Source organism: Scatophagus argus, chromosome 2, assembly GCF_020382885.2.
Source record: "Scatophagus argus isolate fScaArg1 chromosome 2, fScaArg1.pri, whole genome shotgun sequence".
In the NCBI taxonomy this organism is placed as follows: domain Eukaryota; kingdom Metazoa; phylum Chordata; class Actinopteri; family Scatophagidae; genus Scatophagus; species Scatophagus argus.
Window position 1 is genome coordinate 23149098 of NC_058494.1, and position 14192 is coordinate 23163289.

Consider the following 14192-nt stretch of genomic DNA (forward strand, 5'->3'; position numbering starts at 1 on the left):
AGGGGGTTAGGTGCCTTGCTCAAGGGCACATCGCCCATTGATAATGGAGGGGGGAGAATGATGATTGTTCACGCCTCCACACCAAAATTTTTCCTGCCAGTCCGAGGAATTGAACCCCAATTCCCCAAACCGTTGAACCGGCAACCCTCCAGTCACAAGACACATCTCCAAACTCCAAGCCATGGCTGAGACAGACAGACATAAGCACAGACAGCAATTACAACCTAATCCACAAAAATCTTTTCAATACACTTTAACACTAAAATGTTGCTTCTGGCTGATGTCTGAATCAATTGTCTTCACTTTTTAAGGAGGAATATAACTAAGTACATTAAAATATTTTTACAAGATGTGACAATTTATTTCTCATGTCACTGATTTCCTTATACTTCTCGTGTATTTTTTACTCCAGTACAATTATCTGACAGTTTCAATCACTAGACACTCAATGTTGTTCCAAGCACAATATATGTACATATCTTAGTACATATCTGGAAGAGATCTTCAAACACTGAGTCAGTAGTGAATTGGGCTGTTGTGCCATATTGCAGTATATTGTTGATATTCTTATTTACTGGTAAAGAAAACCCACAAGTTGCATGTTGCTATAACAGTGATCAATTCACATGTAAGAATGACAGTGCACATGAGGGCAATCCAAATACCTTTTATTGTTGACACAAGTTTTACAAAACATCCACTGATCACTGAGTTTGATGTACACAAAACAATCCCGTTAGATTGATCAAAAACCAATGGAAAATGGACATCGTTGTTATTCACAATAGGTCAACATAACAGATAAAATATTTAGTCTTCATCTTGTGTTTAACTGCTGAGTTAAGTCCGTGGCACCAGCTTCAGCTTGATTGGTCGGTTTGGTATCAATAGACCCGTGGATTTCAACACAAGGGGAACCTGGCAGGAAATTCATGACAAGAGAAAATAAGTGTAAACAAAGTGAACAACTCAATCTTTGAACACACACATCTTTAAAACACTGATGCTTGGCTACCTTTGGAATTATATAATCTCAAATATCACTGTCAAACTAGGAATGAATATTTATACACCAAAAATACAATAACATGCAGTGACAGATTAAAATATGTGCTCTCACCTCAGTCTCCTTACACACAGAGAAGCTGTACCTCTGCAGGATCTCCACCAATGCGAGTTTCATCATCACCAGAGCAAATCGCATCCCTATGCAGTTCCTTGGACCTGCCCCGAAAGGCATGTATGTGTAAGGATCAACAGTCTCCTTGTTTTCCTTGCTGAACCTGAGGGTACAATAATGCATTAATGACAGAAAAGAGACGATAACTTGCAGAGCTCAGGTCTTTCTCCATGCCTGTTGTGCTAACCCAAATTCTTTCTGTACCTCTCAGGTTTGAACTCCTCTGGGTCAGGCCACACATTAGGGTCTCGGTGTATGGGCCACGTAGGTATCATGACCACCATATTTTTTGGAATCACAATGCCATCTATCTCCACAGTTGCCTTGGCCACACGCTCCAGACGTGAAGCAACAGGAAACAATCGAAGAGACTCGTTGACAGCGCTGTCTAGATATTCCATCTGCATCAAAGCCTGGTACTCAACAGGAGCCTACAAAAACATATAGACTGCCATGAATCTTTACTCATGCAACAATTTAGTTTTGTCTTGTATTACCTGTTTTGAGATGCAAATCATTTGTCCTACCTCTGAAGAACTGATAAATATTGTTGATGTTAAAAGAAGTTATTTGTGGGAAATACACTTGCTTGCTTCCTTTCTTTCTAGGTTTAGTTCAGAAGATTGATTGAGATCATTCTCATGTCTGACGGCAACATGTCGGGCTACAGCCACCTTGTTAGTTTAGCTTAGCTTAGCATGAAGACTGAAAATAAAAGAAAAAAAACAAAGTGCAGAAGACAGCTGCGGCTTTACAGGGTCTAACTGTTTCCAGTCTTCACTAACAAATATGTGAGTGGTATTAATCTTCTGTAAGAACTGTAAACTGTAAAGAACTGTAAGAACATAAAAAAGCATGGGGGACTTTCATTTATGTAGCACCTTGCTTGTCTACCGACTCCTCAAAGCACCTGCATTCATTAATTCACGCACACATTAATACACTGATAGCAGAGGCTGCCAGACAAGGTGTTTACCAGCTTGTCAGGAACGTTAAAGCACTTTCTGGGTGTGTAAATGAGCATTTTAAGCAACTTTATAACAATATCTACATCAATTTTATGAGGTGATAATCAATCAGATTTACAGGTTTGTGAGCTTGAGATGGCATTTCACTCCCAAATGTCAAAGAACCCATGGAAATAGTTTTAAATTAATTAGTCTCAGACCTTCCTGCTGTCTCAAATGTTGTCCTCTCTCCACTCTCAGCGTACCTTGTTGGGGAAGGTGGAGTCAATCTCCTCCTGCAGCTTTTTCATGGTATGAGGGTGTGTTGCCAGATTGTAAGCCAGGAAAGTGAGAGAGGAGCTGGTTGTTTCGTAGCCAGCAAACAGGAAAGTCATGGCTTGAGAAAGGATCTCATGATCGCTTAAACCTGGAGAGATAGCAAGGGGATGTGATTTAGAAAAGCTTTAAGGTATGCCTTTATGTCTGTGTAGATAGATAACTGTATGTGGCTGTGTTTGTGTGTGTGTCACCTTCATTCTGTGCAACTCCATTAGGGATATTGTTTTTCTGAGAGTCGATCATCAGCTGAAGGAAATCCACTCGATTCTGAAGGTAGATGCAAATTTGCTTTGATTCTTTTCTCAACTTGTTTATATACATATATGAACAAAAACACATACACTGACAGCAATACCTTTATCTTGCTGGTCTCTCGATTAGACTTGATCTTCTGCAGTGCAGCGTAAAAGAACTTTGTGACACTTTCAGGGAAAAAAGAAAACTCCAACTTCTCAAAAATAGGACCCATAAAGGGCAAGAAACCTGGAATTAATAAGAAACCAACACCTTAATTAAGGATGCAGGAAAGACAGTATTGTATTGTAAATGTAAATGTTTACACACATGGATGTTTTTGTCATATCACAGAAACAAATTGATTTATGTACCAATAATGATGAAAAGGGGGTCTAAGAAGTCAAACTTGAGCATCTTCTTGATGTTAGTGACAAAGGGGTCTGAGGGGTTGTTGAGTGAGTCTATGTCTACACTGAAGGATGTGCTGGTTACCACATCCATACTGTAGGATCCAAAGAATCTGAAAAGCACACAACATATCAGAGATGTACTGTCATGCTTAAAAAAGAGTTGATTTTATGCACTTCCTGGAGTAAATTGAAATAAATGGAATTGTTGTCATACAGAGTGTACTTACTCCTTCAGCTCCAAGGGCTCATCTTTGTCGATCTTCTTTTTCATGCTTCTGATCAGGATAGCAGAGTGTTGCTTCATTATCTCAAACATCTGAGGCACAGACAGGAAGACAAGGACAGAAAAAATATACAGGCTTACTGCAATACAGAATACACACAACAGTTCCCACTGTATCTAGATGATGGTCCCAAACGTGGAGGGTCAAGACCCAGAAAAGGTGTTCCAGGATAAGTCTGAAGGGTTGCAAGGTCATAAACAGGATAAGGAATGAAAAGGAGCATTTCTGTGCATTTTCACAGAGGAAAAAAACAATGTTGAGAGACCATAATTGGGGCTCAAAAGTAGACTTTACTTCATTTGAAGCGGTCACAGGGCAAGCAGGTGGGGAACCACTGTCAAGTAACAACACAAACCTCAGCTGAAAAATGTTTAGTTCAACATGTCATGTAAGGGCAGGGGAGGTGCAGAGCAGGAGAAGGTTGTACCTCTTTAAGTCTTCCTGAGGTGAAGGTAGGAGAGAGAATACTGCGGATCCTCCTCCACTGGTCATCTTCGGCGATGAACACACCATCGTACAGTGGCCCATTCAGACGGAAGTTCTGTAACAGAGATAGGAAACACCTGACGGTAATGAAATGAGTTCCACTGAACAACCATAATAAGTTTGAATAGGCCATGTGGTGAAAGTACATACTCTGCGATTGGTGAAGAGAGAGTAACACTCCTTAATCAGCACAGTTTTTATCATTGCAGGGTCCGTGATACACAGAATGGGCTGACGGCCATCAAAAATACTAAATATGGAAAGAAATTGAATAGAAAAATAATAAAATAGAGCGAGATATTTAAGCTGTCACAGCAGCAGCTCTCAGGTTAACAATGAGATATACATCATATTCATACACAAATAAACACACATACTGTACAACATGTAGACTTACCCCCATGTTTTCCCATATTTCTTGTGGCAGTCCACGTCAAAGTTAATTAGTCCCTGGATACAAAAATAAATAACATGCAGATTATGAATTGAACAACTTTCTTCAATCCAGTTTAATATGAGGGATTAATATGAGGAACTGTTTCATTTAACACGTGTAAATTACTTTTCATGAAAACAGGGACTTTTACTGTCAAAACGTAATAACACAATAAGACTTTTTCAGGTTAAATAAAAAACTCCAAAAAGGCTATTAGTTCCTGCGTTCTTAGAACGTTAATGCTTGGAATTTCATTCCCTTGAAGTGATTTTCTAGCAAATATTTTGATAGAATTGTCTTTTTAAATCAGTCCCTTGCAATGTCAGTTGATTCTCATGTACTTGTGCTTTGTCAGGTGTTCCATTGTACCACTATTTACCTTGCTAAGCTGATACAAGCTGCTTTAAATCTATGCTGTATTGCCTCTGAAAAGTTCTGTTTACCAACCTTTCTATATGACAGCATTGTGCCAAAAAATGGGATTGGTTTTGGACCAGGGATGTCCATTTTCTTAAATGTTCCATATGTCCAGCAGGCATACCTGTACAAAACAAAAAATACACTTAGAAGGGAGGAGATGTTTTTATCATACAAGATGGCAAACACACAAACAACACAGTGCAAATACCTGCAACACATAATCCTTAGCACTTACACAAAGAAAAGTGTGATGAAACCAATCAGGAGGCTCCATGTCTCAGCAGAGAAATAGAGGAGGTAGCCCATCTCTGCAAATTTTGTCTCTTCTATCAAGGGTAGAACAAGATCCACTAAAGTCACAAATAACAACCCAAGGTTTTTTTATTCTTCTGGACAGGCCTGTTGCGTAAGTAAGGGATGTGTGCGAGAGTTGAACCAATAGCAGCCCAGCAATGTGAAATGTAATGCAATGTAAATCATTAATCAAGTATCATTTCTAATTATTATGCTTTAAAGCACTGATATCTGTAACACTGTAGTTTTATGGCTTAATCTGTCATATTGCTTGTGTTAAGAAAAAAAACACATGCAAAGTTTATGAAAACAGCTTTGTGTATGTATGTGTGTATGTATATGTACTTATTTAATATTTTGAATATTACTCTTTAAATGCCTCCTATTTGTAATTCAAATATTCCAGAAACAGTCGTCAAATACAAACAAAGTAATTTAATATCTTTACTCACGTTATATTTTCTGGTATAACTGGACAAAAATTTAAACACAATCAAGCCATTAAATGTCTTTTTCCTAGTCAGTAGTCCGGACATAAAGTCGGATGCCTGAGTGGCAGGAACACCTGTGCAGCAGGCATTTCAATTCAGCTTCAATTCAGTTTATTTATATAGCGCCAATTCACAACAAAAGTTATCTCATGACACTGTACAATCAGAGCAGGTCTAGATCAAACTCATTAATTAAATTGTAATATAGAAAACTCAATATTCCCCCTTGAGCAAGCACTTGGTGACAGTGGCGAGGATAAACTGCCTTTTAGAAGGCAGAAACCTCGGAGCAGATCCCGGCTCAAGATGGGCTGCTATCTGCCTTGACCAGTTGGACTGAGAGAGAGAGAGAGAGAGAGAGAGAGAGAGAGAGAGAGAGAAAGAGAGAGAGATAGATAGACAAAGAGAGAGAGGGAGAGAGAAACCGGAAGATGGTTCCACAGTTGAGGAGCTTAATAACTAGCTCTGGTTCCCAATCTACTTTTGAGGACTCTAGGAACCCCAAATAGCCCTGCATTTTGGGAACGTAAAGCTCTGGTGGGATAATAGGGAACAATCAACTCTTTAAGATATGATGGTGCCTGACTGTTCAGGGCTTTATATGTAAGGAGAAGAATACTAAACTCTATCCTGAATTTTACAGGTAGCCAATGTAGAGAAGCCAGTGCGGGAGAAATATGATCTCTCATGCTGGTTCTTGTGAGTAATCTTGCAGCAGCGTTCTGGAGAGTCTTTATAGATTTACTGGGGCAACCTGATAGAAGGGAGTTACAATAATCCAGCCTGGAGTTACAGTAATCCAGCCTGGAGATAATGAAAGCGTGGACTAATTTTTCTGCATCTTTCTGACTCAGAATGTGCCTAATTTATGCAATTTTGCAGAGGTGAAAGAATGCAGTCTTTGAAATATTCGATATGTGTTGGTTAAAGGACATGTCCTGGTCAAAGATAACGCCTAAATTCCTTACAGTGGAGTTTGAGGCAACGGCTAAGCCATCTAGAATTGCTGTATCACTGGATAATTTGTTTCTAAGGTGTTCAGGGCCCAGAACAATAACTTCAGTTATGTCTGAATTTAGAAGTAAAAAATTGCAAGTCATCCAGGTTTTTATGTCTTTAAAACATGCCTGAAGTTTCACTAGCTTTTTTTCATCTGGTTTCATTGACAGGTACAATTGTGTGTCATCTGCATAACAATGAAAATGTATGGAGTGTTTCCTAATAATATCACCGATGTGGAACATTTAGAGGGTGAATAGTAGTGGCCCGAGGACAGAACCTTGGGGAACTCAGAGACTAACTTTTGTGAGTATGGACGATGCAACATTAACATGAACAAATTGGGATCGATCTGATAAACTGAGGTGACTTTGACCAATGCCGTCTCTGTGCTATGATGAGCTCTAAAGCCAGATTGAAAATTCTCAAATAAGTTATTATTATGAAGAAAGTCACATTGCAATACAATTGTATGGGCATCCTAGAGAGCATTATTAACAAATGGCCTCGGTTAGTTTGCAAGTGAATACTGTTGTTCTTTATGTTTTAAACAGCATCCCTATAAGTTTGGGGTAGTTTGAACATGGAGTGTTCAATATTTTTGTTTTGTCAACAGGCTCTACCCTCCAGCTCCACGTTTGGAGCGAATAGCCAAACAAACTGTCAAGATCAATGGCTTGTTATGACTCCAGTCTACGCTCTGCATCGTGACCCTGAGCTATGGCCACAGCCGGAAGAATTCAAACCTGACAGGTGGAGCTGTCACTCAGACAGCTTTGAATGTTTAATAATGACTTCATCACGATGATTTCTAATAGTGGTGGTGCATGCATCACCATAATTAAGTTATTTCACAGTTATGTAAATCCCGAGAAAGAGGAAATCTCAAATCATTTTGTATAGTCTTGTGAAACAAAATATATTTGAAGAGTGGATGTTTTTTCCAGATTTAGCAAGGAGAACAGACAGAGCATCAACCCATACACTTACCTACCATTTGGACTGGGGCCAAGGAACTGTTTGGGGATGCGATTTGCTCTGGTGTTGGTTAAGCTGGCCCTGGTGGAAGTTTTGCAGAACTACAGTTTCTCAGTCTGTGAGGAGACAGAGGTGACTACTTTAAAATGACACATTTAGGTCAAACTATATTAATTTCTATATCGTATTAGTACTAGCAGAGAGTTTCTAATTAAGTCAATATGTTTATTTCCCAGATCCCACTGAAGATGGACCCTACAGGCCTTGTTGGACCCCTAAACCCAATCAAACTAAAGCTGGTGGCGCGCTGATCTTTCTAGGGCAGACCTGGGCACAAAGGGCCGGTGTGGCTGCGGGTTTTTGCTCCAACCAACCAAGAGCACACAGTTTGACCAATCAACTGTCTGAAGACTGAGATCAGTTGATTAAATGAGTCAAGTCTGGTGTGCTGCTGCTTGGTTGGAAAGAAAACCTGCAGCCACACCGGCCCTTTTGTGGAACAGTTTGCCCAGGTCTGTTCTAGGGAGAAGTGAGAGAGATGCGTCCTGCAAGGCTGAGCTGTCCTGTCCTTATACATTACTACTACAGGAATTTGAAATTTCTTCCAATATATCTAAACTGATAGAATGATTGCATCATTTGTTGAAGAATGGGAGTTGAGTTGAAGAAAATTCTGTGATCTGGTGATCTTTTTGGAGGCTAAGCAGAACAGTTGATAAATAAAGCCTGCTGTGTGCTTTTATTCAGCTCTCTGCAAAGTTACAGTGCATCACAGAGGTCAGTAATTAGTGAAGTCTATTATTATACATTTTGTTTAAAGTGTAATCACCAGTCACAAACTCATATCCACTGTTACACTGTCATACACACTGATTTTCCTGATTTGCATGCCTATGGAATTTAGGAGAAAACTGCAGCTATTGCAGATGTGCACAGAGTTGCATCCAGGCACCGTCTAACCCAGTGCAATGCAAACGTGGCTCAGCAGTCACACCTCTTAAACTGGGTTAGAAGGTGCATGGAATAGTAACAAAGGGAGAGTTCACTGTTTGTTTGTTTGTCATTGTGCAATGCTGTGTCCACGCTACATGATATCAAAGACAAACTTATGCAGCGGTACTGCGGTCACAAACTAAATGCCTACTGTGCCATAAGTCCCAGTCTGTCTTGCTGAATCACCAGTACACATGCCAAAGTTAGTCACACAATCACTGTTGGCAGCAGCACAACTGCTTTCATAAACGCACACAGTATCACCTGTGCGGTAGGGCAGAGGTATTCTGTATAAGCTCCATGGAAAATACCTTCCAATAGACTTACAACCACCTTCACAATTTAATATAAACAGGCTGACAGGTGCCATACTTTAATTGCCTCTCCGTGAAACATAAACCATGTATTTATTTCTTACACATGAGGCTGCAGAGCTACTGGGTACTGTAACTTCTTTACAACTCCATCTAAAATATCTTAAGTGAAAATTAATATTCTCTCATATGTAACATTTGCACAACCTTGCACCCAGGTACCATCTCACCTAATTTCACAAATATGGCTCAGCAGTCATGTGTTAAACAAGGTGAGAAGGTACACGGTGTAGTAACAAAGGGAGAGGTCCCTATTTGTGTTACTGCACAAGTCCGTGTCCTGAATACATGACATAAAAAACAAAGATAAGCAGCAGCATGATGGTCACAAACTAAAATCTATTTATAGCACCTTCTGAGACTGTGTAAGCAGTACACTTACCATATTTAGGCATACAATCATGATGAAGATGAAATAAATCAATTACTGTCACTGAATGTAATACATGTATTGCTTAATTAAAAAAAAAGGTACAGCTTGTCTTGATAATACACGTTTAATGATTTACTTTCAGATGAGGATTGAGGTAGGCCGTGTAGAAAAGTCAGTGGAAGCAAATGTCAAAGATAAAAAGAAGCCCGAAAATCTCTTTCCCAGTTCTTATGTTTTTGCTCCTTTCTCCTGTGTTCTTCCTTTCTTTGTCCTTTTCCTTCCCTCTTCTCTGAATCCTTAAAGGGTGGTTTAACTGCATCATGATCTCGGGCTTGGAAGTGCGTAACTTTGGCTCTTTTTAATCGTCCATAGCCCAGGCCTTTCTGGTCTCTCTTCAGCACAGTTGACACTGGCTGTTTAGGTCCCTCACCCTCTGGTCCCAGCCCCGTCCCTGGTTTCCAGCCACAACGGACCATCATTTTGTAGCTGTTGCTGGAGGGGGGCAAACAGTAGTAGGGGGTGGGTGGAGGACGTTGCAAACTGAACTGATGAAGAGTGGAGGAGAGATGTGATGACAGGCTGCTGCTGTACTCTGTGCAACACATATCGCACCATTGAGGCTGGGCAGCACTGGGGACACAGTGAGGAAAGGACAACATGAGTGAGAGGAGGAGGACTGAAGGTTCAGAACTTTTCAAGTCCATCTTAAAACAACAGTCTGCTGGGGTTAAAAGTTTAATGCTTTTGATGTGTATATTTATGGTCTTTGTTTTCTCAAAGTGACAGCTGATTATAACAATTATTATTAGAGGAAAAGGAGACATCTTGTGCAGTAATGATTCAGGACTTTTAGATTGCTGTCACACACTTTTAAAGAGATCAACAACCACCTGAGGCGCAACATCAGCAAAAGCACGGAGCTGGTGGTAGGTTACTGGAGGAAGTTCTTGTCCCTGTTTTCATTCAGGAAGAGGAAGTGTAGAGGGTGGACTCATACACGTATCTTTAAGTGCAAATAAGCAATAAACTGAACTGGGCAAACCACACTGACGCCCTCTCCAGGAAGGGACAGAGTAGATTGTTCTTCCTGAGGACACTGAGGTCTTTCAATGTTTGCAGTGGACCCCTGAAAACTTTTTAGCATTGTGTGGTTGCCAGCACTCTGTTCTTTGCAGTGGCGGCATAAAAGCAGAGAGGATCAGAGATAAGATCAGAGCCAATCTCTGCATGACGAGCTGTGGTAGCTGGTCAGCTCAGTCAGCCACCAACTCACACCACCCAGGAGCAGGACCGAGCACTTTAGATGCTCATTTGTGCCCACTGCAGTCAGATTGTTCAACAGCAGTGGAGACCAAAGACTGTCATCACCGGACTGTCAGACATTAGCCCCTTTCATTGTATATTACACTACTGCAATATCTACTTTAGGTCAGTCCTGCGCTACTCTTGTACATATGTAGTGTGCGCATATTCTGTTTGTACCAGTTAATGCACTGTATGTATGTATATGTGTATATTTTGTTATTATTGTATGTTTTGTTTTTAGTATTTGACACATAATGCTTTTTATCCTATTTCTATTTTTTGCTACATGTTTATTCCTGCACTGCGATGCTGCAATACTTGAATTTCCCCCTTTGGGAAACAATAAAGGATTACCTTAACTTAACCAGGGACTTGGCTTGTTTGAGTCAATGATAAGACTGCTGAACAGACAGTCAAGTCAAGTGTGGATTTTCCAAAATTATTTTGTTTTTACAATGAATTTTTCTTAGTTCCGTAGATTTTATTGCAAGAAGGGTTCATGTGTGTGCTTCCACAAAGTACCGTCATCGCCATCCTCAACAAAATTAGTGACTGCTTTGTTCAATTTGGTTCTGTGTACAACTTATGCAGCAAGTACCTTATATTGTTTTGCACAATTAACCTGCACTTTATAACTCATTTTCTGAGTAGCAATCCGTGTAAATATGTTTACACTGTGAGTCTCTGGTTTTACACACACAGTCAATCTGGTCGACCTTCTTTCTCTGCACTCTATTGTACTTTATGTAGCATATGTTAGTTTAGTTAGTTTATTTAGTATGTTTAGTCTATTTTTCCCACTAACAGTTAGGCCTTGGTTGTTTGTTTGCTTACTTTTGACTGACCTACACTGCTGTAATGGGCTACTGGTGCTTGAATTTCCCTCGGGATCAATAAAATATCTATCTATCTATCTACTTCAGAGTATGCTAACCTGTTATCAGATTGTGTGTCCTGCTGTGGGCTTCTTCCATAGCTCTCCAACTCCTCCAATACCTCACTGTGGCCAGCTGGGGGAAAATAAGATCTGGATGAGTTCAACTTCACTGTACATACAAACACAGGAATTCAGAGTCACTTAGAAGAGCAACATGGCTATACCTTCCAGTGCCAGGTCTTTGGCATCCCTGCCCTGTGTATCAACCACTCCAACCCAGGCTGCTCCGTGATGCAGCAGCAGCTTCACAGCGGCTCTTTGTCCTGACCAGCTCGCACACATCATCGCAGTCCAGAAGTAAGTGTCCTAGAGGGGAGACCATCAGGGCTAAATATAGATAAAAAATTTCCTCATACAAAAACAGACTGAGTAGTAAATACTGTACCTGGAAGTTGATGTCGACCCCCTTTGTGAGCAGGTCTTTGAGCCCAGAGATGTCCCCCTCCTGGGCACAGCGCAGCAACCTGAGCCCCAGGAGCTCCATCAATCTCTCCGAGTCACTTGTCTCTCTTCTTTGGCTGCCTTCACTTTCACCATTTCTGCTTCTCTGCACCACAGAGTCGGTTTGACTCCTGTCTGTCTCTGCAGTCCTGACTCTCCTCACTCTTCTACTAGACTCTCTCTTCTTCTGTTTATTCTTATGCTCCCTGCCATCATCTGTCTCGCTAACTGCACTGCTTGTTAAACCGTGCGCTTTACCATCTTTCAGTAAATTTTCATAGAAGTCCCTAGCTTCTTTCCCACTAAGTACAGCGCTTGTTGTAGAGCTAGACTGCTCGGCTGTTTCAATGCTGAAAACATCCTGTGCGCTGGCAGGAGTAAAGCCTAAGGTAGCCATAAGGAGTGACGGTATTTTCGACTGTGGCAGGTTTTAAGTTCGACAAGTTCACTTTTATTATAAAGTGAGTCTGAGTAATGCACTCCTGAATGAGTTACAACAAGGACAACTCTAATGCTCTTGCTTCGGCAGCATACCGTTAAACTCAAAAGTTGCTTCGCGCTGAATCTGCTATTAAAGCTAACTATTAAGCTAGCAACCCAGAGGTGTAGCGGAACGAGTGGTTTTAACTATTAACTTATTAACTTGTACCATCTTTTGTTATTTGTCTATCTCATTACGACAACAAGCCTTTCTTAAGTGATCCAAGAGTGAGCCGACTAGATTAACTGATTATTGAGCTTTAGCCAAGGTTAGCATTAGCCTTAGCTTTTAGACACAAGAAAGCATGTCAATTTTAAATGAACTAAAGCACTTAATTCTGCAACAATACCCAAGTCGCTTTAAAGACATTATCCATACGACGACGTAAATTTCGAAAAGGGCTGACTAATTTCGTTAATATTATGAAACTGCTGTCAGGTAGCGTTTTCCTCTTTCTTCCTGTTTGTGAACGTAATATCCTTCACAAGGTTCACTCCATCACTAAGGTTAAGTACCGCCACCTATCGGACTGGATGTCCCCTTTTTGGTTGTACCACAGTGCAAAGTCGGACACCTTTACTTTAGTACACAAGTATTATCTAAATGTGCTCACAGTTTAAAAAGTAAACGTAAAACAGAATACTCCTGTCATACTGTCAAAACATATGTGGACTATATATTATTGGCAATATCTTAATATGCAGTGTACTGCATTGTGTGAAATGATTATTACTATACATAGAAATGTAAGCAGTATTTTAATGAAATTTGATTTTTTTGTATACAGTCGGGTTGAACAATGAATCCTATTTTACATGAAACTCAATGCATTTTTTTGGGTAAAATCTCAAACTGCAAAGTAATTAGTAACTATAATTGTAGAATAAATGTAGTGGCGCAGAATATTTCTCTCTGAAATGTAGTGAACAACTACAAAGCTGTCAGGACAGGAAAAGCACGTGTTACTGGTAACATTCCCAATGACTCAGCCTGTACAACACAGTACAGTCCCACAATCCTGAAACTGAAGCATCTTTCATTTCATTATTTACACGTGCGTGTTCCTTTGTGTGACACGTCAACTCTCCTTCACGTAGCCTGTCATACAGATCCATGTCTCATCACCTGATAGTACAGATTGTCTATACATACAGTAGCTGTGCACACTTTGATAAACAGCACTACTTTTACTTGGACTTGATCCTCACATATCACATCTCTATTTAGAACAACTGTGTCTGTTTTTTGCTTTTTTTTCTTCATGAGTCTGGATCAGTTAAAAAACGTTTTTTGTAAAGACATAGTTTACAAACTTAATATCTATCAATACCACTTTAACTGCAGTAGTACTGTCTGTTGGTGTCAGCGTGTGTGGTTTGGATAATCTTTGTCCCTCTCACTTTTATGTCCCCACAGCGCCCTCATTTGGACGGCCTCATTTCAATGACTTCTGCTCTGTGCTTCTCCTTTAAAGATTCGTTATCATATTACCTTTTCATGTGCTCGCACAGACAATTTGAATTTATTTTTCCTTCTATAGTTTAATAATAATTGTATGACCAGTATATATAAAATAAAACTCTTCGTTCGCTCCTTTTGCTCCGTGGTTTTCTGCATGTGTGCATATGACTACAGGGCTTAAATTAACCGTTAGAGCAAACTTCTTAATGAAAATGTTCTTGTTTGTTGTATTTAAATGCATGTAATTCACACAATAATGTAACCCTGAGTCTGATGTCAATAAAGCGTAGTCGACCGGACTTCATCATGAAACCATCCCCCTCTCG

The 14192-nt window shown here is 40.1% G+C and overlaps 2 protein-coding genes and 1 long non-coding RNA gene across 4 annotated transcripts; 1 reads left to right on the forward strand and 2 right to left on the reverse strand.

The window, feature by feature from the left end:
- Positions 1 to 651: 651 nt before the first annotated feature.
- Positions 652 to 5118, reverse strand: LOC124049713 (cytochrome P450 3A40-like). 2 transcript variants are annotated; one of them, XM_046371655.1, is made up of 13 exons: positions 4975 to 5118; positions 4767 to 4860; positions 4281 to 4333; positions 4034 to 4133; positions 3825 to 3938; positions 3341 to 3429; positions 3075 to 3223; positions 2822 to 2949; positions 2658 to 2733; positions 2394 to 2554; positions 1385 to 1611; positions 1121 to 1283; positions 652 to 918 (listed from the first exon to the last, which is right to left on the reverse strand). In XM_046371655.1, exons 1-13 carry the CDS (start codon positions 5043 to 5045, stop codon positions 841 to 843), a joined length of 1503 nt encoding a protein of 500 aa, XP_046227611.1. In that variant the 5' UTR covers positions 5046 to 5118; the 3' UTR covers positions 652 to 840. The 2 variants fall into 2 exon arrangements, with proteins under 2 accessions (XP_046227611.1, XP_046227618.1); XM_046371662.1 differs by having other exon boundaries at positions 4948 to 5061.
- A 2032-nt stretch (positions 5119 to 7150) lies between these two features.
- LOC124049733 lies at positions 7151 to 7823 on the forward strand. The gene is made up of 3 exons (XR_006841451.1): positions 7151 to 7276; positions 7471 to 7633; positions 7738 to 7823. It is a non-coding gene; the product is annotated as an uncharacterized LOC124049733 (long non-coding RNA).
- Positions 7824 to 8838: 1015 nt separating this feature from the next.
- On the reverse strand, positions 8839 to 12900 carry gpank1 (G patch domain and ankyrin repeats 1). The gene is made up of 4 exons (XM_046371689.1): positions 11869 to 12900; positions 11648 to 11789; positions 11481 to 11556; positions 8839 to 9871 (listed from the first exon to the last, which is right to left on the reverse strand). The coding sequence occupies exons 1-4, from the start codon at positions 12319 to 12321 to the stop codon at positions 9430 to 9432; spliced, it is 1113 nt and encodes a 370-aa protein (XP_046227645.1). The 5' UTR covers positions 12322 to 12900; the 3' UTR covers positions 8839 to 9429.
- Between the last annotated feature and the right edge of the window lie 1292 nt (positions 12901 to 14192).

Coding starts and splice junctions, on each gene's coding strand:
- LOC124049713 (XM_046371655.1), bottom strand. CDS start 5,045: ATGGGCTACCTCCTCTATTTCTCTGCTGAGACATGGAGCCTCCTGATT. Junction 4,861..4,974: donor TTCATCACACTTTTCTTTGT/GTAAGTGCTAAG, acceptor TGTTTTGTACAG/GTATGCCTGCTGGACATATG. Junction 4,134..4,280: donor AAATATGGGAAAACATGGGG/GTAAGTCTACAT, acceptor TTCCATATTTAG/TATTTTTGATGGCCGTCAGC.
- gpank1 (XM_046371689.1), bottom strand. CDS start 12,321: ATGGCTACCTTAGGCTTTACTCCTGCCAGCGCACAGGATGTTTTCAGC. Junction 11,557..11,647: donor CAAAGACCTGGCACTGGAAG/GTATAGCCATGT, acceptor ATTTTCCCCCAG/CTGGCCACAGTGAGGTATTG. Junction 9,872..11,480: donor GACACACAATCTGATAACAG/GTTAGCATACTC, acceptor CTGTGTCCCCAG/TGCTGCCCAGCCTCAATGGT.